Source organism: Protopterus annectens, chromosome 8.part0 (assembly GCF_019279795.1).
Source record: "Protopterus annectens isolate FY-2018-M chromosome 8.part0, PAN1.0, whole genome shotgun sequence".
Taxonomy (NCBI): Eukaryota; Metazoa; Chordata; order Ceratodontiformes; family Protopteridae; genus Protopterus; species Protopterus annectens.
This window is the reverse complement of record NC_056741.1, coordinates 477,156,572-477,183,421: the sequence shown is the minus strand read 5'-3', so window position 1 is coordinate 477,183,421 and position 26,850 is coordinate 477,156,572. Positions and strand designations below refer to the sequence as shown.

General features: G+C 38.8%; 1 protein-coding gene across 1 annotated transcript in view; it reads right to left on the bottom strand.

Moving 5' to 3' along the window:
• The window catches only part of LOC122808891 (5'-nucleotidase domain-containing protein 2-like), a 232,633-nt gene that overhangs the window by 171,241 nt on the left and 34,542 nt on the right, over positions 1 to 26,850 (bottom strand). Inside the window, exons 2-6 of the mRNA XM_044080003.1 lie at positions 18,736 to 18,920; positions 7,689 to 7,763; positions 7,296 to 7,351; positions 6,328 to 6,421; positions 3,150 to 3,278 (exon numbers count right to left, since the gene is read on the bottom strand). Coding sequence (XP_043935938.1) covers positions 3,150 to 3,278; positions 6,328 to 6,421; positions 7,296 to 7,351; positions 7,689 to 7,763; positions 18,736 to 18,920 — 539 coding nt within the window. The remainder of the gene's footprint in view (positions 1 to 3,149; positions 3,279 to 6,327; positions 6,422 to 7,295; positions 7,352 to 7,688; positions 7,764 to 18,735; positions 18,921 to 26,850) is intronic.

Here is a 26,850-nt window from a genome sequence, read left to right as displayed (position 1 = left end):
CTGACTGTTTCTACAGATATTCCCAGATTCAAAGTTAATATTACACACATACCTCTCAATCTCTTAATGCACACACTCTGGACAAAGCTTGACAACATGGGGGTACAAACAGGGACATGTTTTGAATATTGCTATCATAAACTTAGAGAGTTGCATGAGTGACAGGATTTGTTTTAATATACATTTTCTGAAGGTTTTGAGATCTGAACATCAAATATATGTCATTATTTCGTGACTACAATTCTGAGATCATCCCACTGATTTGCCAGGGGGACAGAGGAACAGGCAGAAAATATGAGCCAATTATCTGGACATACTGAAAACTGTGTACAGTTGAGAGGTATGATTATGCGTACAGCTTACAACCAACTCCCAGGATTCGAACCATGGCTGTGTCTGCTAAAAATACAACAATTTAAGTCACAGTAGAGTGTGCTATTTGGATATTGCTGTTTATCTCTTCAGTGTTTTCTGTCTAAGTCTCTCTTGGTTGTACAATCTGATCTTGTACTTAGATCAGTCTTATACAGACATTCCTAGACATTTTTTGTATGTAGCACAGTGTGGGTAACAGTGGTTAACACAACATTACTATTCACAGAATGCAACAATAAATGCCACACAATACCAGAGTACACACAACCAGTCCAGGATTTACAGCCTTATTGCCAGGCAGTTACAGTTTTATTTAAATATGACCTTATGGGACTATTACTGTCATATTGTCTGGTTTATTCGGTACAACCCATACATCAGTTTTTATACTGCCAGGTGACTTTCTACTACTTTATATTTATTTGGTATGACTACTATAAGCAGGATTGTTACTCACCAGCCTCACGATGCAGCCTTTGCAGCCTACTAGCATGGGCTTCCTGATTCACAGCCTGCTCAGTTGCAGCTGTAAAGGAAATAGAGACATATTTAGGCATAGCTATCCATCACATACACATGCTGGACTTTAATGAATAGTAATGGTATGACTACTTACACACTGCTGGGACATCACCCCTCCGCCTTGCTTCTTGGATCCACACGTCCAAGAGCTTCCTCTTTCTCTGCTTCAAGTTGGCAGAGTGGTGCCTGACCTGTTCACCAGTCCAAGGGATAACAGTGGCACTGGTGAGATTACGGACAAGACAGTCCCAGGCTTCCGCTTTATACTGGGAGCCCTGGTACTGGCCCTGCAGCAGTCTTACATCATGTTTTTTTACCAGGAGTCCTACCGTGACCTTGGTCTCATGTATGCCCCAGCGCTGTGCCCGGAAGCGCAATCCCTCTCCAGCTCCTGCCATCCTGCCTACAGTGGGAAGCTACAACCAGTTATGAGCTGTATTCCCGCCTGTGGGGTTTAAATACGGCCAATTTCCTGCACTTTGCTGTGATTGAACAGTTTTAAATATGTTGAGCTAAGCTAAGCTATGGGAAAACCTGCTTAGCTACGGTTGGCATTGTTTAAAGGGACAGGTTCAGCACTGCTTACCGATGGGCAAATCCACTTAGCTGGGCTACTCATTGCTCAGCAGTCATATTTACAGAATGCTTACACTTGGTAAGCAGAGCTGTGCGATAATTAGCATTGCATATTTTTCATTTTATAGACTTATCTGCTGTACAGCATTGATTCATCATTCATTACATTTTATAAATTTGTTTACTGTCCCTGACATCCCCCAATGTGCTTTCATTACATTTATTCATGCGTGGCTATACTGTATGGGGCACTTGTGTTTATATGGGAATTTCACGACTTTATTAAACTAACACCTCACATCTAGACCTAATGCAGTACTCCATTTAACAAATATATGTTATTTAGTAGGTAATACTAAAAAAAATGTTTATGTACTGCTTTCACATATAAAATGCAAATCAATTACAGTGGGGATTGAACCGGGAATGGCTGCTCACAAAGCATATGCTCTAACCACCACACTATTGCAACACTGCTTATGTTGGATGTCTCTTGCTATTTAACTTCTTGTGCTGTTTAAGCTGGACTAAGCGTAGCTAAGCAACAGGCACACCCAAGCAGCTATGCTTAAAATTTATCGCATTTATAACCAAAAAAAAAAAAAAAACTGTTTTGTTGTGTTATTTTATCCATACCCTTCAGAATATCTCGGCTAATGCTGAATCTGTTATTTTATCAACTTTCTGCTTTGTGAGACAACTGTCGTTTTTGGTTTTGTCCACATTGCTTACTCTGACGGGTTGGGAAGTGTGCTTATGCTACCTGTGTTGCCCTAATAACGTTTGGCTTGGTAGCATACCTCTCAACCTCTTACAGCAAAATATCTGGACAAAGCCTAAAATGATGGGGGGACAAATAGGAATAGATTTTAAATATTGCTCTTACAAACTTAAAAGGTTGATAGAATAATAGGTTTTAACTTAGCATGAATTTTCTGAAGGATGTGTAGAGTCTTAAACTCAAATGTTTTGTCATTATTTAATGACGTCAATCCTTAGCTATTTGCCAGAAAGGTACAGATTTTAAGGGGAACACACCAAAAATATGAGGTAAAAATCAGGGCATTCTGCAAAAATCTGTACAGTTGAGAGGTATGCTTAGAAGGGACGATTGTCCCTTATGTCTTTGACCACAGATTTGTTCTCCTGATGGGTTGGGGGTGTTACAAGCGATCTCGCTCATTTTTAATTGCCGAAAGGCAATTCTGGAGTGCAGGGGGCGTGTGTATTGTGAGAGCTCTGCTCTCAGACACACCCCTTGCACTCCTACATGGAACCGTGTCCGTTTTAGAGCATGGCAGCGTGCCTTCATAAATATGCATGCTGAACAGGAATGGTCCCTGCTGTGCAGGAATAACTTATTCCCGCACAGCTGCTTGCTGAATCCCAGAGAACTTTTACACTCTTCTCACCTACAAACTTTCAACTTTTTTCTTCTTGCACAAACATACACATACGCTCACACATAATGCATTCACACATTCATAACTTTCTATACATATTATGTGCATCTGTATATAATCTATATTATCTGTACCTTTCTTTCACTATTTCAGATAATTTATGAAGACTAGCAATTATTTTAATAATGTAATATCTTGTGCATTTCTTGCATTAAGTTTGTTAATCTAGCATCTTTATATAGTTAGACCAAAATGTAATAAATGTACACATACCGTCACATCCTTATAGAGGTGAATAGGGTCATAATCAATGTCGTTGCTCACAAAAAAATCATTGGTAATAGCAAGAAGTGTCATCTCTGGGATGGAAAAGATATCCATGTACTGCTTTACGGCAGGTCCCTGTTATATGTAAACAAAAACGTTAGAAGCACAATCTTAATTAGTAAAGACTTAGTCGTACACAGAAGGAAATCTGAAATACAAGCTCCTGAAAACATGTGAGGGAATGCTGACAGTATAGGACATAAACAACTCATTTGAAACCATTCCTGTTGTTTGGGGGTGGAGCAGTTATACAAATGGTGAGAGGAGTAAAAAACTGTGCAATAGCTGTCTAAAAGTAGAGAGATGTGCTCCAATTAAATAATGCCCAGTTTTCTACTAAAAGTCATTAACTCTTTGTAGTATCATTTGCACATATTAGCTGCTGTCACTTTTTTATCTCCAACGTGTCAATACAAGCCAAATATAAGGGCGTCATGAAAAACACCTTTCTCTTAACATAATACCCAGTATAGTCAAGTGAAGAGTTACACTGTTTTTAAAGAGCAAAAAAGACATGAAACTGTTTGTTTCCCTAAAAGACATAAATTAATGCATTACCATAAAAGAAAGACACATATTAAAATTCTAAAAGACTGGCTTCGGTAATTCACACTTTTCATAACATTTTACTAGACAAATAATTTATATTATGAACATAAATAAAATCAAGATGACAAACAGTAACACCTGGTTAAAAAAACTAGTAAGTAGGCACAGAAACTTTCTACATATAATACTATAATTTAACATCCACCTTTGGTCTGAAGGTTCAGTATGTGTTTCCCAGTGTTATGTGTAATGTCAAAATTATCAATAGCACTTTAATGTTTTGGGAAATTTTTTTTTTTGCTTCTTTATTTTGGAATAAGGAAAGGTAATACAGCAGGAGTGATAACACACAAACACAGTGGAATCCTGAACTTATGAAAGATATTTTACTACAGCAATATTTCTGGCATTTCAATAATTTTTAGTGAAGGACAGACATTCACATTCACAGCAATAAGCATCATTACTGACACAAATACAATGGGCGCATGCAAATAAAGTCAACAGAGGTTTTACAGATTAAGCCTGATATGAATATCATGTACTAAAACTGAACAAGCAAAAAAACACTGTAACAAATCAATCTTTACTGTTAGCAGTCAAAATAGTTCAATGCCCAGATGGTAAGAAAGGGTGATCAGTAAATCACTGGTTGATCCATTCTGACAGGGGAACTGCATTTCTTTACCAACACAAAGAGAAACAATCCGGAGTTCTTCACATTTCTACTGCATTTATCAGGGTTACACCAGAAAAATAACACAAAATTTAAAATGATAGGGGAGGTCCATCAGCTGAAAAAGTGTGTGCGAAAAGAGCTGCCACTGCAGTGCATTAGTATAAAATGTACTACCACTGTCATCAAGACAATCTGACTACTGCATTTTGCTTGGATACTGTGAAAAAAAATGCATATGAACAGCTGACAAATCTGTTATGGTCTAGCAGAGCTTGTATTCTTAAATGTGGCCTGAGCCTACATTTCCTACATTATATGCTAGTGCAAGCTTACATGCATCAGGTACCCTCTTCAGTTCACTTCTGAAACAGAATGAGTTTAGAATCATTTCTAGTTGTTTCAAGTAAGGCACCCTAGTGGCATTCATTTGTACTGATGGTATATCAGGCTTAGTTAAGGGTGAGTTACATAGCAATATGTTCCCTGCTACCACAGATGGAGGGGGTCTTAAAACTGAAAAGTCTAGCACTGCTTTGTAGAAAATTACCCATCTTCCCATCTACCCTACCAATTTACCTTTCTCTGCAGCTACACATAAAGGACTTTCCAGTCTACAGATCATAATTATACCAGTCAAGGTTTAGGTTCATAGGTAGGTACTAGGCTATTGGCCCTAGGGCCTATACAAGCCTAGCCAAAAAGCTACACTGGCTTTCGCCACCCAAGAAAATTATTTTCCTGTGCCCCTGTCAAGCAGAGCCACAGAAGTGATTCCCGGGGTGAATTTCCTATTACCCATCCAATCATCAAGATTTTTCTTGAAGAGTGCTAATGAGGAGCTCTGTTAGACAGTCGTTTTAGCAACTAGATGAATTTTGACCTGTACAGTTTTCAAGATTATGACAGCCTTCTGAGTGCAGTAATATTTAGTTTGCTTTCATGGGCAAGGCTACTAAAATGTAAGTTTCACTCAGGGTCCTACCAGGAGAAGGCAAGAAGACCCCCACACACACACACACACACACACACACACACACACACACACACACGCACACACACACATGCGTAAATACACGCACACACACACACACAAATATCTATTTTAATTTAGAATTTCTGTATAAAGGTTTCCAGTCAGCATTACTCTGTCTGACTAACATTGCAAAATGTTGTTGGTACTGTTATTGTCAAATGATGTTTAACATCATACTTTCAGTGCTACGGAGCACTTCTCTCCAGGTTTCCACTGAAAAGGGTCTCTACTGAGCTCAGTTGGACTACCACAGTTAACAAGTAGAAATAAATAATAAAAACATAAAAACTGCAAACCCAGTCAGCTTCTGATCTTCTCCATGGTCCTTGCAGTGTGTTTACCATGTTTCTTCTGATTTCACTTTCTGATCTGCCATTCAGGAAACCATCTCAAAGAACTATCAGCATCTTTCAGTCATAGAAGACCCACTAATGTCTGCAGTTTGCAATGCTCTTTTAATAAGGGACAATGGCTAAGGTCTGCGTCTGTCACTTACAATGGTATTTGAGCTGCATATTTTTAACTATTGTCCAGTTGGGTGTCATCTTTATCCTACCATTTCTTAATAAAAAACAGCAAAGGGAAAGGAAAAGAAACATCCTTCTCCTGCTCTGTATTACAAAACTTAAAAAGGGTATCCTGTATAACAAACTTAAAGTAATCAAGTGCATGGGAAAGGGCCTTCACATTACTTGCTCTTCCTTTTCAAAATAATCTGGATAGCCTACACAAACTGCCTGCAGACTCGAACATAAATAGTCTTAAACTACTTAAATTGCAGATGGCAGGGTGTGCGAGTACTGTTCAATTCAAAGCTGTTTAGCAGAGATAGTAATATTACAAAGTGCTCTGGACCTCCTTACCTTGCCATAGAATCCACTGACATGATTAAGAGGAATGTGGTTAGTTCCTTGGTAAAGCTGCAAAACCTCCTCATCAGGGACAGGCTTAAGACCCCTGGAGATGTGGAAAGACAGGAGTTAAAACACCAAGGTGAAATGCTGTGTAACAGACAAGGAAAACCTTCTCCCAACTCGACCTGCTTACATAGGACACTTTTTACTCTCTGGTTATTGAACAATGCTTCACCACCACATAAAGTACTTACGAAATTTTTACCATATTTTTAAATTTACCTTATCTGTTATCATTCTCTATTAACTAGAACAATCCCCATACACACTCAGGTGTGTTTCTGGACTGTCAACATGCTTGATTGTTGGACAATTCCAGGACCACTCAGCTGTACACTTTGTCCAATGTAGTATACAGCTTGTAATGGTCTGAACACAGAAAAGGAATCTTGATTTTATAAACCTGGAATCTTCTGACCTCTGTGGCAAGAGGCGTTTGCATACTGCACACGAAACCTTGTACTCTATTGGCTAACTGTTCTACATCTGGAAGCACATCTCTCATTCTGCCACCGTAACTCCTTCCACTGTATCAAGGGGGGAAGTGAGCATTACTTACGTAACATAACAGAATTCGTAACACTTTTAACTGATACACAGACGAAGAAAAAAATACAGAAACAGGAAGACATTTATAAACAATGTATTGCCCCATAAAGGGAAGGGTATTTTTAAACAGACTGCTCCAACCCCCCCTTCCTCCTGCCATGAAGAGGATGATCTAATAGTATGCAAGCATGATTCAAGCACTTCATCTGCCCTATAATAAAATAAATACTCACTTTTGCTATACTGTTTCATATTTTTCTTCTCAAAACTTCATGTTCGTACAGACACACCCAGAGAAAGTTACTTAAAAAACAATGTGTCCCACTTTGGAGAAATCATGGAAAGTGAAAAGGAAAAGGATATCATACCTGTACACTGTCCCCAGTTCTATATAATGAAATGCATCAATCTTCATCAGAAGACCCTATCAAATTTTGAGAGAGAAAATACATTACCCAGAACCCAACAATACCTGGCCTAAAGTAAATATTGTATACTGCAGTCCAAGCAGGAGGAGTAAAAACTGTACATTTATCTGCCTTCTAATAGACTAATAAAATAAATACATTATAAATTATTTCAAAGAGAACAATCATATCTAATAACCAAGAGTATGAACATTAACTTCAAATTTATAAAAAAGTTACTAACATGTCACTATTTACATTTTTTCCTTGCAGATCAAATCTTTTGTAGAGAATAGGCTGGAATACACAAATTGCCTATAAACAACCTCTATTTTTTTTCCAAAAGATTCCCACCTTATTAATATCATAGTGCAGGCCCCTCACAGCAAAATTGGGGAGGTAGTCATAGCTGCGAAGTCCTTCTGGATACTAAAGAGAAGAAAAGAAAAAAAAAGACAATGATGAATTGATGAAACTAAACAAATTTAACTTCTACCACAAACATGACATTCTCACAGGCAACATGCCTGTGCAAGACTCACTACATAAACAGCTGCCCCTCTTATGACTTTGGCTGGTACATATTAAATGCCGCTACAGAAACATTTGCAAGTACACTGAGCCTAGTTTGGACTATGTCTATGCAAAAGAAGCAGTTACTAAAAATATTTAACATGGTAAGCCCTGACGTTTTCTTCAGGAATGACTCAGGAGCAATATCTGGTTAACCGACTTGCTGAAAGCTACTGTGTACACAAATGGAAGTTGTGGCAATCAAACCCAGAATCATTGGGGAGGTCTACGTCTAGCAGCACAGAGTCTTAACCTTCTTCAGCAAACTGCCAAACATCAGATGGGGTTTTAGAAGGTTAGGTCTAGAAACACAGAGTAAACCTTCTGCACTAAACTGAGACACACGAGAACTTAACGGAACATTATATCTTCATATATTTAAGGACATCTCAGCAAAAAAGAAGTTATCTACTCACCATAACGTTCCATCTGTGTTGTCCATTTTCATTCTTCCTCAACATATGGGTTCGGATCAGATTCTCAGATCCCACTCATTTGCTGTTCTACAGCTCGTGGAAACTACAAACTCTTGAGCTCCTCCCTTACCCATAATGCTGTAGTCCCCCTCCTTCTACAGATCCTATTTGCAGCACCCTAAAGTAAAACATTGCTATACTTTATATGCTATGGAAAATCACTTCCTGGAGCTCAAAGAAAAGTAACTTGGTCCCCAAGGCACTCTCCCACTGTTCCAGAAGTCAAAGAAACACGGGAGGGGACTGGAGGGAGGGAGGGGAGTTGAGGAAGAATGAAAATGAACAACACAGAAGGAACATTATGGTGAGTACATAACTTCTTTATCTAATGTTGTTAATTTTCATTCATTCCTCATCATATGGGACAGAGTCCCCAGCTACCTGAATCCTGGCTGGACTCTAAGGAAGGATATTCATGAGTACTACAGAGCCAAAAGCTGCTCTTCCCCTCGAGACCAGCTCCAATTTGTAATGAGTAATAAAGGTATGCCAAGTCGCAGCTGCACAAATATCGTCCATGGATGTTCTGAATTCAAAGGCTGATGAAGTTGCCATGGACGTAGTTGAATGGGTCTTTAAGGGCTTAGGAAAGATCAAACCCAGCTTTTTGTAGATGAAAGAAATACAAATAAGTAAATCATTTTGATAAAGTTACCTTTGAAACTGGTTGGCCCAATTTTGTTTCTAAAAAGGATACAAACAACTGGTCAGTTTTCCTAAATTTATCAAATCTGTGTGGATAGAAACATAATTATCTATGAGCCGATAAGTATAACATGTATTCACCTTTGTTAGAGAAATTTGGAAAGAATACAGGGAGATTAATGGCTTGATTAATGTTAGATCCTAACACCACCTTAGGAAAGATGGAAGGGATGGTTCTTAAAGACACTCTGTCCTTGTAAAAGATTAAATAAGGAGGCTTGCAGTTCTGATAATCTTCTAATCAATGTTATAGCTACAAGAAAAATCATTTTCCAAGTCAAACATCTCAACTCATATTTTGCTGCAGGTTCGAGGGGTCCCCGAGTTAAGGCCTGTAATACTAAAATTAGATCCCAAGGTGGAGAAGGGTATTTGAAGGGGGGGGGGGGCTTTAGTAAAAAGGCTCCTTTTATAAAGGCCTTACAAAGATGTGAAGATGCTAATGTAGAATTATTAACTTCGATATGAAAATTGAAGATAGCAGCTAGCTGAACCTTAACTGAAGAAGGACTAGCCCTTTCACTGAAAATGGAAGTCAGGAATTCAAGGATCTTATGTACTGGTGCTGAAAAAGGGTCCATGTCATGTTGTTGTGCCCAAAGGGCAAATCTTTTTCATTTGATCTTGTATATTTTCCTGGTAGAAGCCTTGTGAGAAGATAAAAGAATGTGTTACAATGGAGATGACAGCTTGGGTTGTCTGGCTATCAATGGAACTGGAGATACCATACGGTTAACTTGCGGCCCAGAATGTCCAGGTGAGTCATGTCTGTCTGGTGTGACAGGAAGTCTGGAATCGGATCCAGAATCCAACGTGGGTACAGTACATGAGGCCACAGGAAGGGACACCAAATCTGTCAAAGTCAATAGAGTGCAATGAGGATGACCTTGCTCTTCAATCAGGGTGCTTTCTGAAGAAAAGAAGCTTGGGAATTAGGGGAGTCAGAGGATAAGCGTAGAGGAGACCTGGGGACCAATCATGAAGGATAGCATCTCTCAGTGACTCCCCAGTAGGGGCATTAAGGCAAAGAACCTACTGCCTTTGTTGTTTAGAGGGGATGCAAATAGGTCGAAGCATGGTTGACCCCACTGGCAAAAAATCATTTCTGCCACCTTCTAGTTGAGAGTCCACTCATGAGGTAATAGACTGGACCTGTTCGACTTGTCTGCTATCACGCTGGATTTCTCAGGAAAGTGCATCATTATCAGAAATCAATTTGAAGAGATTGCCCATTGCCACACTTTCATAACTTCTCGACACAAGGGGTAAGATGTGGTTCCTGCTTGTCTGTTCATGTACCAAACCACAGATATATTGTCAGTTTGAACTGCAATAGCCCCAGAAGGGAGAAAGTCTTGGAATTCCTGCAACACCAGGAGTACTTTTCTCATTGCCAGCATAATGATATGCATGTTGGCTGGGACCATGTGCCTTGAACCATCTTCCCTAAGAAATGCCCCCCACCTGATCTGGGAAGTGTCTGTGGTCATTATGGCCATGGGTTGAGAGAGGATGAATGGACGGCCTTGCAATAGTTTTATCTGAGTGAATCCACCACCAAAGGAATCTCATGCAAGCCTGGGTAACAATGATCCAGGTAGACGAGGGTTGATGTAAAATGGACCACTAGGCTGCCAATGTCCACTGTAGAATTCTCATATGGTACCTTGCTAGCAGAAGCAAAACTAACACCACTGACATCGACCCTAAGGTCCGGAATACCTTGCAAGCTGGCAGCCATGAACTCTAAATTATTCTGCTGACCTGAAAATGAATGGTTTGAACCTTCGGTTCTCATCATCCTAACCACATCATGCTCAAACACTCCAGGAAGACCTGATGCAGGAGGATGCTGAGGGAAGACAAGAAGTATTTTTTGAAGTCTCCTGCAGAAAAGAAGAACTTAATCTCGAAGATACCAGCACTGGAGCGAAACACGGAGACCAGATCCGCTTGGACATGCAATAGTATCCGATGAAGTCGTATCCGAAACATTTTCAACCTTAGCGGTAGTAGGATCTGACAAGTTCGGATCGAAGGCCTTTATTATTCTCGATGGTGGTTCTGAATTCAAAGAAGAAGAACGAGATCAGACAGGGTAGCGCTTTCTAGACTCCCTGGTCTCCAAAGTCTTGTGATTTCTCAAGGAAGTTTGAGCCCAGATGAAGAAGGCACTGCAGAAGAAGAAGCAAGCAACCAACATTTCAAAATTAGTTTATTATGTCTACCACTTACTGCTCTGGTGTTAAAACTCACACAGATTGCACATGAAATCTGAAGGTGAGCAAGGCCTAAACTATATATGCACTCCGTGTGGGCATCAGAATTTGGTATCTTATGCCCACAATTTGGAAGAGCAAACAAGTTTGTTTTTTTTTTAAGAAAGGAAAGGAAGGAAAAATATACCAGCAATGGTATAAAGATTACCTCAAGAGAGGTAAGAATAAGGAGAAGTCTACTAAAGATGGTAGGATAGAGTCTACACAAAGTAGAAGAAAAAGTCTAAAGTAACTCTAAAAAAAGGGTAAAGAGAGGAAGACACTCAAGAACAAGGAAATTTAGTAGTAATAAAATATATATCATCACTCAATTAATGAATAAACTGCCTAGAGCCCGAAATTGCAAAATCCCGACCGATCCCTAGAGCTTCAAGAAAGATCTGAGGCAAAGCAATGATCAGGGCATTATGGGTAAAGGAAAAAGCTCAACACTGAGATACTAGACTGCAAAAAATGTGGCAGATCCAAACCCATTCGTTGAAGAACAAATGAAAATGATAACATCAGATCGCCATTTTTTCTAAAACTAGTAAAAAACCTGAACTATAATGTACATGTGACAATACTCATGGCACACAATTCTTTCTGAGTTAATATTTTGAATGCAACACCTCCCAGAGATTACACCTAATGAAACTTATTAGACAGCAAAGAGGAAATAAACCCCATTAAAGTCTACACGGATCACATTTACTGTACAAACCGGACAGTTTAATCTTCTCTTCTTTTAAATCAAAGCAACTATGTAACTAACAAACTGAAAATTACAGCAGTCTTTTCTAATTAACAAAACAAAAGAAACAGCACCACACTTAAATGCCACAATTTTTTGAAAGGGTAAGTCTGATCAGTGCCTAGCAAAGTTTTACTACATAAACCAACATGCAGCTGGCTCTCTGACAGAGAGATGAAGTCCTGAGTGTAAAACTAATTACCCAGGTTTGATTACTGAGTGTCAGGAATGGAGGAGCCACCATGTAAGTGTGTGTGTGTGTGTGTGTGTGTGTGTGTGTGTGTGTGTGTGTGTGTGTGTGTGTGTGTTGGGGGAGGGGCATAATTAAAGAAGCCACAGGTAGGGGAAGATAGGTAGTCTGATCTGCAAAGTAGCACTAAGGACTAAGATTTACAGTCTGACTTGCCAGCCAATTACACCAAAACTGTAAGTAGAACAGGAAGATCAAATTGGTTTATAGGTTGAGCTTTGTTCCTAAATATCAGGGCTGTTTTCAGTATTAATTTTAGTCTTCTGAAGTATTCTTTACTGAAATTTCTTAGCATTTGTTCACATTTTACTGTGGATACTTCATCAATTCCCAAATAATTATACTCAGCTTCCTGCTCAAGTTCCTTTATATCACACGCCTGTCCCAGACTTACATTTTTTGGTGATGCATCTTTCCTGATTTAAATGTTGATTTTGCACATTTATCAAGATCAAATGGCATTCCTATATCATCTGATAAAGTTTTGACCACTTCCAGTTTTGCTTTCAGCTCATCTGATGAACCATATAATTTTATATCATCCACAAAAAGAAGATTAGAAGTCTTTACACTTTGTTGTTGTCTGAAAACAAACTGTAATCATGGCCTAATCTGTTAAGTAAACAGCTTAATTTGTTATGGGTAAGACAAAACAGCAGCAGTGACAAAGAGTCACCTTGAAATATCCCCCTTTAAATTGTTATCTCTGGAATCATAATTTGCCCTTTATCATGGCTTGGCTGCAAGTGGTTTGCCACTGTTTCAAGATCATTGTAAAGTAATTAATCAATGTAGGTGTATCTTATACATCTGTAAGCACTTCTTTATCCATGAATGTGGGATGCTGTCAAATGCTTTTTTGTACTCTATCCATGCCATACTTAGATTCTTCCCCTTTTTACAATTCTCCATTATGACTTTATTTAACAACGAATGATCCTTTGTTTCATTTGACTTTAGCTTGTTACCCTTTTCTTCTACTGCCATGATGAAGTCTTCTTCTAAATGACTATAAACTCTGTCAGCATCAATTCCAGTATATAGTTTACACATTGCCGGAAGGCAAGCTTTTGGTCTATAGTTTTTAGGATAGCTTCCAAGTTCACTCTTAAGGAGGAGTAATGTTTTTCTTGTTGTTAACCAGGTCGGTATCTGTTCGAGGTTCGCATACAAGTAGTTCTTACTCAGGGCTAAATCTTTTAGCCAGAAGTTAGATACTGCATCTGGGCCTGGGGTTTCCCAGTTAGGAGCATTCTTCATTTTGTTTCAATTTCTCAGGCCATTACTTCATCCCATCCCATATCTTGTACATTTCAACTTCTTACTGCTTCTTTTAATTCTTCTATCCATTCAGCATATTTGTTATGTTATATGGGATCTTCACAAACATTTTTCCAAAATCTGTCTATTTCTACTTTTTTGGTGATGTTTCTATTCCTTTTGCTTTGTTTTCTAATTCTCTATTAGCTTTTTGTTTTGATCATCAATGAATTGATTATTTTGTACTTTTCCCTTATATTCATCTGCATATCTTCGAAGTTCTTTTCTGCCTGAGTTAATATCTTTACTTTATTACTTGCAATAGTGTATAACAGATCCTGCTCTCTTCTAATACTGCACATTGCTTTTATCACGTCTATCTTTTTAAGTATTCTTGCTGATCTGTTCCGTCTTCTATTCTCTTCAAACAGTGACACTTTTTATCTTAACTGCTTTACATTTATTTCTACGTTTTAACACTTCCATGATGATATTTGCATTTCTTCCCTTCCTTTTCCTTAATGCCCTGTATTCTTGTGGTAAGACTTAGTCTGTTATTAATTTTGCTACACAGCAATATATCTTATTAACTTCTATTATATCACATTATTTGTTGTTAAATATTTCTTTCCTCAGTCTTAATATGTCTATCCAGCTCTATTAAAGCAACTCTTGCCTTGGAATTTTCTTCTAAACTGAGGGCACATTCTTTACTCTCTTTCCTCCACAACATTGACTGCAGGGTTACACCATTTCCTGTTCCCTCCCTTGCTGTACAACTCCAACTGAACTTTTCTACTGGTTTCCTACTGAAGGCTCCAGAATATCTTCATGTGGCAAATGATCAGATGATTCCTGTTCCACCTGTTTCTCCTATATCTGGGAACCCACTGTTCCATCATCCTTCACTTGGCAAGTAATCCTTAACTTCACTTTCTATTTCCTTAACTTCTTCTTCTTTAACTAGTATCCATCTCAGAATTTCACTAGCCTTTCTTCTAATATACCTAATACTGCTCAAACCATAATATGCACCTTTTATCTATTTCTCGGAACTGCCTGTGTTTTATAACATTTCTCTGTACCACCAAAGTTTTAAAAAGTATTTTATTGTGTTTATACTGCTTGTTACGACTATGATTCTTCTTAATATGAACTGCTCCAAATTTTAAGCACTATTGTACTAACTGACTTTGTGGAGCTTTTCTCCCTGGGCCTCCACTGAAAATGGATTCTTCTCAGCCCAGTGGATTTTCTCAGTAAACAAATGCCAATAAATAAATGAATTAAATAAATAAATATATAAACCTCTCCATTACTAATCCTCTTTTCTTCTTTCTCCCTTTGTTTTCTTATTTTTTTGTACTGTAAAGCTTTCTAAATTCAGATCCCTTTGCTTGTATTTCTCTTCAAATATTTTGGTGCTGCTTTTTTGTATTGATTAGTTTTACTTTTCCTTTGCTTAAATATTGTACCATAGTCAATTTCTTTTTCTTTCCACGTCCATATTTCTTCAGATGTTTCCCACTCCAGTTGTTTCACCTTACGTTGGAGACTCATTGTTCCATCATGCTGTGACATAACCTGTGTTACACTTTCTACATTAAATCCTTTACTTTGCAGGTGTTCCTTAACTTCAGCTTCTGACTGTTTAAATTTTACTTTACTAATCTTCTGTTCTATGTTTTCTACTTTGTGATCTTATTTTAATGAATAGGGAAATTTTCCATATCTGGGAGCTTTTGCCTGTATTTCTCTTTAAATATATTTGAAGATGCTTTTTTGTATTAATTAGTTTGGCTTTCTCGTTTGTGTAAATATTACACCATGTCAGATGTCTCTCCCATGTCCATGATTCTTTTTTATACCTTTCAAAAATCTTTAGGTTTTGTTCTTTATATTTTCGCACATCCTCAGTCTCTGCTTTTTCCAAACAGCCCAAGATTTCATGGTCTATCTTTTTTATGAAAATGTTGTATTAATGAACGCAAAATTTGAATCTTAAACTTTTGACAGTTTTTCTTATGACAGTGTTTTTCTTTAATCTAATTTCTCTCATAATCTTTTTGAATATCTTCTATCTGGAAATTCTGGGCTTACTGCATAATAGTGACAACACATAATTTCTTTCTTATCCTCAACAGTCCACTCTATCATCTTTTTGCATCTTTTTTGGCCTGTCAGTTTTTGTGATTTTTGTACCCTATTATTTCCTTTTACAACAGAGGGGCATCCCTGAGCCTGACGTAAGCCCATTGTAGGAATGTTGTGTCTTGAGGATCCTACACTGTCATTTTTTCAAGTCCTGGCACCAGCACACCTACCATGATTGGGCATTTTATTATCCAGGATTCGTGCACCCAGCTATCTTTTTCATTTTTTAACCTACCTCTATCCATGATGTATGCCATATAAATTACAGTCTATATATGTGTCATCTTGGTATGATTTTGTAAAAACAGGGCCCACCTCATGAAGGTACTCATCAAGACTTGAGGATGAATTCAATTCCTGCAATACTATTCTCCTTTGATTGTTGATTTTATCATCTTTCCATCTGGACCTCTATCCCAAAGGCTACAGAATTTTACCACACTAGTCAAACTTAACAGGTCCTTTAAGACTTACACTTAAAGTTCCCCAATTCGTCTGGGTTTCTAATACCATGATGAAAATAGACCTTTTTCCTAAGTCAAAGTATGACCTTTATATTCTGGCCTATGATATTTAATACTGTAGTATACTTTCCACATTTCCATACACAATTGTGTCATTTTCTATCACATTAACATATTACATTTTTTAACTTACAGTGCTAAGAATAAAGCATATTAATAAATCTGAATTTAAATTTGAATTCTGTACAAAACTGTAAGGTGCTCCAAAAGGAAAAGTCCATAGAGTTCACATTTGGCATCCTCCATGAAGAAGGTTAAGATGAAGCTAGGATTGCTGGCATGCAGTTATGCTGGACTATGCTGTTCCAGCAAACCTCTCAGTTACATCATATGCCACCTATCCAATCAGGCTGCCACCAGCAGAAGCTCAGCAGCTCGAACCTTACTTCTTTATGGTCAGTATCATGCCTTTCCCTGGAAAAATGCTGTACTTCATCTATAAATCTCACTGAAGCTATATAATTGGCGTCAGACAGTTCAACGCCCCAATGGACAGGATGAAAGATGTAAGCTCTTGCTTTCCTAATCTAATCAGGTCCTGCAACTGCTGGACAGTAGGATGAGGAACCAAAGATTGAGGAGTAAGCTTCCTTTTCAGAGCTACAGTCAAGACTGTGACATTCAGTTTTGGAGTCTCTACCCACAACAAACACTATTTAGGTATAGAGAACATGCAGTCAACATTTGCAGGACCTGTGGCCATATTATAAGGGCGTTCCCAACAGTTCAGACTGTCTCGAAAGGTCCCCACCAGAGCCTATCACGCAGAATGACTAGTCTGCTGCCCTACCAGCTTTTTGCAGCCTTCTATTTGGACAAGAAACTGATTTGGTGGACATGTTTCAATTTTAAACCCAATTTTTGGTCATCTGGCAGTGAGAGAAAGAGAGAGAGAGAGAGAGAGAGACAGAGAGAGGGAGAGAGACCCTTCCTTATCATCTGTCTCCTAAAACAAAACTGTGATAGAGGGTTCCAAATGTTTGGAGTTATGCACTGTCATCTTAAGATTTTTTTTTTCCAGTGGACGAATCTGTAGGAGATTCTGAACCCTGTTGTACATACTGAGTAGATCTACAAATGCAGAGGATTATGAACCTCTATCCGGAGGAATAAAATCCCAAAAAAGTGGTTGATGCACTGAGACAAAAGCCTGTCAGGAAGAGAATAAAAATTCAGTTGTCTGTACATAAGGTCCTGGCTAAGGGAACAATACTTTTAATGATCCAGTGATTCACACCATACATACAGGCCTTTGACTCTTCTTATCTTAAAATCGATGATTTAGCACTTTTAAGATTGTCTAAGAGTCTTCTTTTAGTTCAGTGAGCTTGAAGAAAGACGTAATGGGTTTCTATTATATCTTTGGGACTTCTCCAGTATTAAGAAATTCTGGAGGGCTTTTCTGCGACACCTTCTTGTGTATATGAGAGGGATATACACAAAATTAAACATTTAAGGTGTTTAGCTACAGAGGAATTTTACTTGTCAGAGAAGCACTTAACATTTGAAGCTGTGACTGACAAGAGGCCAAAGGTCCACAAGAGTCACTAATTAAACAGAAGAAAGCATATGAAAGCTGAATAAATTTTACACTTTTTTTAAAGTCTAGGACTTGAAATGGCTAAAGGTATGGAGAGGCACAAAAAAGTAAACAAAACTGAAGACTTTACCTCACAAAAAAAATAATTTTTCTCAAAGCAACCTACAACCATCCACTAAGCAGTGGAAGACTCTTGGCTGGAAAGAGGAGTTGGAGGCAGGGTTTAACAATCTAAGCAAGTTTTGGGGGTCAAGTGGCCATAATGCTTAAAGCAATCAGTCACAATTATTCCTGCAGCCTGAAATCAGATCACGTTCTCTAAAAAGTTAGTGGCTGACTGCCTACCTCATTCAGTTAGGAATGTGCATATGCAACTCCAAAACTTAAAAATAACTTGCAAAATGAAGTCAATATAAAGAGAAATGTAACTTAAAGGCTAGCTGTTAACTGTATGCACTACAGTGTCATTTAGTTGCATTAAGTAGTCTGTCAGCAGTAAGAAAGTGGACAGGAACTTGTTCCCTCACTTTGTATCTCCTGCTACATGTTACATGAAATATGTAATGCAAGTAAAGACCACCAGGGAGAGTATTTGCAAAAATGCTATACTATAGTATACCAGGTCAACAATTACTATATTAAAGTGACAACAATCTAAACCCATCACCAATGCATATCAATATGTTCCTGTCAGGATGTATGCTTCTTCAGGTGCCTTACAATAACAAAAATGATGAATCAACCACAGGGGTAAAAAAATATAAAGTGGCATTATGCAGTGACATACCAGACAGCAGTGTATTCAACTGGATATCCTACTCCCATCACATTAAGCATTCAACCCATCTGACATATTATCAAAATAAAAATGTCCACTACAAAAAAAGGGGAAAAAATGTTCACTGACCTTGTACTGGTCAATAAGGATGTCTCTGGCTGTGTTAAAAATCATGGCATGTATAGCATTTGAGTACAGAGCAAGAGTATAGTCATAATCAAAGCCATAGATCATGATGTCTTCCAGGCAGACTTCATTGTTGGCATAAACCGTGGAGGAGTTCAGCAAGTTACACACCCCAGGTGGAAGAAGATCTGGAAAAAGAAAGGAAACCAACGTTAACAATTAAACATACATTTCTCTCCTAATGTGAAGGAGAAAAGCCGCAACAGCATAATTTCATTACTGCATTTATTTATTTATTTATTTATTTACTGACATTGGATTACCAGGAAAGCCAGACTAGGTAGAAGCCCACTTTCAGCAGAGACCTGGGGAGAAAAGCTCCCAATTATTACAATAATATTTTAAGAACAATAATTTTACAATCTTCAAAAATAAAACAAAAACATCTGTTTAAATAATTATAACAAATTACACATAATATAAAAACAATGGTTGAGAATCAATACAAGGTGTGTGACAATCATTTAATACTTAGAAAAATATTACACAGTCTATAGAGAAGTTAAAGGTAAATTAGTGTATTACAAATAGGAACTGCAATATGAAGTGAGGGAAAACAGGCTTATGGTATATTTAGAAAGAAAGTCAAAGAGAATTAGATAGCAGTAAGGAAGTAAATGAAGAAGGGAAAGTAAGACATATAAAGAATGAAAAGATACTTGTTTGCATTAAGGAATATTAGTTATCCTGGTTCTGAGCAAAAAAAGAGCCAGATTTTAGCTAGGAAGTCTTTCAGAGTGGTTTTAAAAGATGGGAGGGGATGGGAGGGAGGGTATAGACCTGATGGATACAGGTAAGGAGTTCCAGGCCTTAGCAACATTGTACGTCGGAGCGGCCTTAGGACAACTGGTGCCCTAGGCAAAAAAGGCTCCATGGCGCCCACCACCACAGTACCCAGTGCCCCCATCCTAGTCTACCTACACCAAATAAATACTGGAAAAGTGCCCCTGCTAGAGCGGCGCCCTAGGCGGCCACCTAGTTGGCCTATGGCTAAGGCCGGCTATGCGAGTATAGAAAATGCCCAGCAGATTTGCTAGGTTTATAGATAGACAGGAGTTTTTGGTCACTGGATCACAACAACCGACTGGGAAAATAGTTGTGTTGAATGTTTTTTAGTGCTGGACAGGCAAATGATCACTGGATAACTTTATAGGTGGTAAGAAGCTGTGCTTATGTTAGATGATGTGAGAGTTCTAACCAATTTAGGCTTTTCAGTGCTATACAGTGGCTGGTTCTGAAAGGGGTATGTGCTGAAAATTTTGCAACTTTGTTATAACATTTTTCAAGTTTCAATTTTTTAAAGCCTGGAGGTTAGTACGGATGGGAGTGCCATAAAGAAGAATGGGGGGGAGATAAGTAGTGCCAAGTGTAATTTTAGTTACATCAGTGAGAACGTTTTTGGCTCTGTAAAACATCCCTAATTTTTGATGAGTTTTTTTCTTCAATTTTGCATATCCAAGTCGAACGTAAGATTATCATCCACTATCAACCCTAATAGTTTGCTTTGTGAATTGACTTCAATTTTTGTATTATCAAGAGAAAGGACTTTATATTTATTTTTTCATGACAGAGGGATTTAGGGAAAAAAAGTAGTAGTCTTTTTTGGGTTGAGCATGAGTTGTGAGTTATGAAACCATGTTTCAGTGGTGACCCCTAACCGGGAAAAGCCGAAAGACAAGAGTTTCAGTGGCTGCTAAAGCTTCCTGGGTAATATTCTGGAGGTATACAACGTTGTCAGATGTGCAAATGAGAATGGAATCATCTGCGTATTGTATTAGGGTGGCCTGTTGTGTGGAAGTATAGAATGTTAGTTGTTGTTGTTGTCTTTCGGCTTTTCCCAGTTAGGGGTCACCACAGCGGAACTCCGGTTCGCTAATGATTGGCAGTAGATTTTCATGAATGCCGAGGTGCCAGCTCAACGTCCAACCTTCAACGAAGGCACGCCCATTTACGCATGTCTTTTGAACACCCACCCAACCATGGGGAGGACATGCAGACACCACACAGAAGGCACTCCAGCCAAGAATCGAACAGGAGAACCTCTTGCTGTGAAGCAACAATGCTACTGCTGCACCACCGCGGATAACAGAATGTTAGTGAAAATGTTAAAAGAGGTGGGGACCAGGGACAGAGCCTTGTTTTACACTGGTGGTGACTGGGAGGTAAGGAGAGAGCATGGAGTGCCATTTTACTGACTGATACCTACTGGATAGGTAGCTTTTGAACCACAGAAGGGTGGGCAGACAGAGACCTATTGAGGACATTTGAAGAAGAAGTTTGCTGTGACAAACTGTGTCAAAGGCTTTAGACAAGTCTAGAAATAAGGAAGAGACTAGTTTGCCATTATCTATATCTTTATTGAGAGTATCTGTACAAGTTAGAAGAGCAGTGCTAGTACTAAGGGAAGGATGGAAGTCATGTGTAGAGGAATAGGTGTTCTTCCTGCAGGAGACAGTCTAGCAATTGTTTTTGAATACATTTTTAAAATATTTTGGCGAGGGGAGATAAGACTGCTATAGGTCTAAAGTTATTCGTGTCTGTTGAATTTCCTCCTCTGTGCAGAGGGATAATATAGCAATAACCCACGCCTGGGTGTGGGTAATGCGGGATTTAACCACAGTTGGCGTGGTTTGGTCCCGAGGGCGAAGCCCGATGGACCAAACAAAGACAACCGTGGTTAAATCCCGCATTACCCACACCCAGAAGTGGGTTATTGCTATTATACTATGACATTATTTAAAAAAAGAAACAATTACTTTTCTTAAATAATGGCATTGTATAATGCCTCTTTGCTGCCCTTCCGCAGCTGTCTGGCATCCGCGGCAGTTCTGATGTACTGCGCATGCCTACACAGTACATCAGAGCTGTGGCCAAAAGCAACGGAGAAAGCAAGATCTCGGTTACTTTTTTACTGTTTCGCTATGTTAAATGGGTTTAACATAGCGAGACAGCTTTAAAATAAGCAACGGAGATGTCCGTTGCTTATTTTAAAGCTGTCTCGCTATGTTAAAGCCATTTAACATAGCGAACATAAAGCAACGGAGATCTTGCTTTCTCTGTTGCTTTTTTTTTTAAACCTGTCTCGCTATGTTAAATGGGTTTAACATAGCGAGACAGCTTTAAAATAAGCAACGGAGATCTTATTTTAAAGCTGTCTTGCTATGTTAAACCCATTTAACATAGCGAAACAGGTTTAAAAAAAAAGCAACGGAGAAAGCAAGATCTCCGTTGCTTTTTACACACTGTGTCACTATGTTAAAGGAGTTTAACATAGCGAGACAGCATTAAAAAAAGCAACGGAGATCTCTGTTGCTTTTTTTTAAACCTGTGTCGCTATGTTATCCCATTCGGAATGTATCTGACCCGACACTTGCAGCAGCTGGAGAGGCCACAAAAGTTCCTCACCAAAAGGATAAAGGGTCTCAAAAATCTGTCCTATGCTGCCCGACTGAAAGAACTCCAGCTCTATTCAGTCGCTTACCGCTTGCTCAGAGGTGACCTTTGCCTGACATACAAGGCCATGTCTAACCCAGATTTGATGAATATGCTTCACCTCAAAAAATCTAGATCCGTCAGAGCCACAAGGGCGGGAGACTTAAACCTCGACACGGCTATTAATAGGACGTGCTGGAGGGATAGATTCATCACCCAAAGACTCCCTATGCTGTGGAACAAAATCCCGGTATATGTGAGGCAGAGCACCTCGCTGGCCTTGTTCAAGAGAAATCTAGACCAATGGATGGGAGATCGCAGATATACTCCAGGGATTACCTCAGTGTCACTGCTAGACAGAGGCACAGCAAAATAATGGGTATAGTTCCCCATACAAAAGGGGTGGCGTAAGCCACAAAACTATGGGCTAGGCTTATAAATGCCCTCGGGCAGATAGCCTAGTATGAACCTATGAACCTATGAACCTATGTTAAACTCTTTTAACATAGCGAGACAGTGTTTTAAAAAAAGACTTATACTAATGGAAAAAGTCCGGGCGACCGGACCTTTTTCCATTAGTATAAGTCGATTTACAACGTGCACGCTGGCCAATCAGCGTGCACGTTTTGGAATATTAATAGGGGGTCAAGGTATAATGTGTGATTTTTTCCATAGAGGGGGAACGTGGGATTCCTAGACTGACCTATTTATATGGATTGAGACAGGATAAGCAATGCTACTGGCTGCTATTTTTAGGTACTCGCTTGGTAGGTTATCAGCTGAAGAAGAGTATGGTTTAAGTTTGTTTAAGAGTTGTTTTATATAGGATGTAGGCACAGGTTTAAAGCTGAAAGTGGATGTGGTGATATATGGCTGTTGGGCAGGGATGGGATTAGATGTTGAGAAACCCTTGGTTAGAGATGCTACACTACCTATAAAATAAGAGTTGAACTGTTTTGCAGTTTTGAGTACTGAGTTATCGGGAGAGGGGTTTGGGATGATTTTTTGATGTGAAGATTTCTTTAATGGATGTCCAAAATTTTTAGGGTTGTGTTTAGTATTATTTTGAAAGTTATTATAGTATTTTTTTTTGTCTTCGGTTATTTGCTTTTTAGTATGATTGTGAAGCATTCTGAAGTTTTCAAGATTTTGAGGTGTTTTATATTTTTACCATTCTTTCCATGATTTGTTATGAAAGTTGACTTGTCATCCTATCAGTAAATGATTAGGGACAGTGTATGACTTTTTTATGGTTCAGTATCTTTCATTTTTTTTATGCTCTCCACATCTTCCACCCAGCCATTGCTGACCTCTGGTTCATCCCCAGCCACATGCCACACTCCACTCCTTACCAAGTATGTCTAAGGCTCCCTTACGGATGATCTCAGTTGTCCCTTTGTCATGCAGGCCTTCTAACATCTCACAAGGCACTGCCTTACACCTATTTAATCTTAAGGGAAAAGAGTGATGGCACACCAAAGGAATAACTTGTAATGACATCAGTGTGCATGATGTACATACCTACATGCCAAATGCTCAGACACATGCCACAACTTTTTCTTACAGAAGACTATAAAAACCCTGGTCACCACTGGAGGTCACATGGCCAAAATAAGCTTTATTCTCTCCTTCCGGTATGAGGCAGCTGACTAGTGGCTGCTTCATCCTGTCTCTAAATGACCCTTCCGGTGCACAGGGTCCAGTTCCAAAGCAAGATCACCAGCAGTACAGATGGATGCCCAACAACTGCACCAAAAGATTGGCCATTACAATTCAGTTCTTCGGAATGGTTGCAATGATCCAAATATACAAAAACCTACTACTTCTAGTTTCTGATGGTCAGCTGCTAAGTAAAATGCCAACCTTTATAAATAAATACAGTGTAATACAACAGCTGAAACACAGAGCTTGGAACCAAAACACCTCAACTGTTTTAAATCCAGTTGCAGACATTCAGTACTTTTAACAGCTTACACAACTGTAAACAGCAATGAAGGAGGACAGGAAGGGACTTTAGTAGTCATATTACCATAAGGGATGGAAAACAGTGACACTGGCTTTTAAAATCACAATAAGCAGAGGCTATTGAACATTAGCCTTAAAAGAGGCTTTGTGCTGGATGAATGGAGGACAGCAACATTAATTCCCTTGCACAAAGGTGGGACTAGAACAGACCTGGGAGATTACAGACTCATAAGCCCAATTAGCCTCATTTGCAAAGCTATGGAACTAATAAATATGGATATAGGTGACCTACAGATTCTCAACCCAACCCAGTTCGGACTCAAGTGTAGGTCCTAATTAACCTAACGGACTTCTCTGAAAAAGTCATCGAGGCAATGAACAAGCACAAATTAATGCACACTGCCTATCTGGACCTTATAGAGGTGTTCAACACCACCCCACACTCAAGTACCATAGAAAAACTTTCCCAGCTAAATGTTAATTTTTATGTAACTTGCTTGAGAGCAAACCAGCTCACAAAAACAACACAGGGATTAATGGTGACTGACTCTACCTCCACCAAAGCCAGTCACTAGTGGGGTACCCCAGGGTTTAGTCCTTGGGCCGCTTCTCTTTGGCATTTAGTTCTCGGAAGTTAAAGCTAATGTTAAGGGATTGTGGCTGACAATGTTTGCAGATAACTGCAAACTTGATACCACCATAAACTCCCCAGTGGGCACCATGACTCAACTAGAGGGCCCTTCCCAAACAAATAGTTGTTACCAAAACCATGGACTGAAACTAAATGTCAAGAAATGTACAACTGTATCCTTAAACAAGCACGACTCCCTTTGTAACTACCACACCACACTGACAACACCTCCCCTCCCGGAAACTGATCCCATAGTTAGAAATCTGAGAACCAATGTTGACAATGAACTTTCCTCTAATCACCAAGAATCCACTACTGTAAGGAAGTACCTTTTCATCTCTCAGATATTGAACAGCATGGCATTCAGATCCAGGGACTTAATCTTTCCTCTGCATTTGGCACTCATTAGGCTGTTCTTTGAGTATAATCCGCTTTTTTGTATGCACTTGTCCAAACACTTGTCATAGATGGAACGACCACTCTTCCTCACAAAAAAAATCAACAGACTAAATCATAAAAATTATGCAGACCTTTTCAAAGACTTGCCTCTCTTTGAATATAGGCTACAGAGAGTCAACGTTTGCCTCGCTTATAGAACCTCAACAGATCCTGTTATTTTTAGAATTATTACACATTCAGAAGTCCAATGGTATCAGAAACATTCACTCAAGGTACCTCAATCCCCTGTGCAAGATTAACAGAATATGCTGGAGGGGGACAGGTTAGTGATCTCACATTATGCCATTTCTATAGAACCGGATTCTTACTCTATTCAGAAAATGGACAAATGAATGGGTAACCATAAATTCACACCTGGTTTAGCTTCAAAGATCCTCATGAATGGGTAAATGTGTAAACAAACAACATACACTTGTTTCCTTTCCTTGGAAATTCATATTGCAAATGTAAGGGCTACTAATTACCATGGAAATGCAGGGCTAGTTTTCATAAGATCCTTACAGATCAATAGCCTAGTAAGTACCTATATAACACAGGCTGGACTGTTAAAACAACCAGTCTCTATTTACATATATATCCATGTATTCAGCACAATGTAGTTGTGTATGTTCGGCAGTTCAAAGCATTAGACTAGTCCAATCATACGGTGAGGATTGGTGAAGCACAAGGTCAGTCTAACCACAGTGGAAGGGTAGTGTGAAGTGTGTGACATCATATTGACCCTTCCTTTAAGGACTGGTAGGATGAGACCTCATGATGCAGGTCTGGAGTCAAAATTATGCATCCTGTTCTTGCCATTTCTACATATTTTTTTCTTTTTGTTATGAATCCATGTAAGCATTTTAATGTCTTGTACATGAACATTTCTAAATCCCATGTAATTGCACTCTGTACCCAACATACAATATTACATTAATGGTCCTTTTAAAATGGGTTTTTGCGTCCATTTACTTTTACCATTGACACCTTTATAGCCAAGAAATGAGGCAGTCAACGTAACAATGCATCTTTGAGATGTATGCTCTGACTACAGTCTATTATTAAAATTTCAACGTTGAGATGTACCCATATGAAAACTTCAAACTACAGATGTTCGAAGTTTCATCTGGGTGAACATCTCAATGTTCGAAAGTTTATATTAGCGAATGCAGTGTGCATTCGCTAATATAAACATTCGAAGAATTGTACAAAGATCGCGGTATAGTGCGGTTAGGGAAATTGATCCCTTTCCTCTCTGTAGTGTGATCTCGGTGTTGGAATATATAGTTAGCAGGGAGTGTGGGGGGTGCAGGTGGGCTTGCCCCCTGCAAAAACGTGATGTTAGGTATAGGAAGTCACGTAAAGTGAACTCCTATAGATAACATCAGGTGATGTTTTCGAAAACAATGTTGAATCAGCTGAATTCGTTCAGCTGATTCGACATTTTAACTTGCTCTATATTTTCGAGGTTTACATTCGATATGTGGGTCACAAAATTATTCTGACTTTCGACATATTGATAGTAAATCTCTGACTACATATAACTGCAGCAGTGTACTTTCTGCATTAAGACAAACCGGCAACTGCTCTTC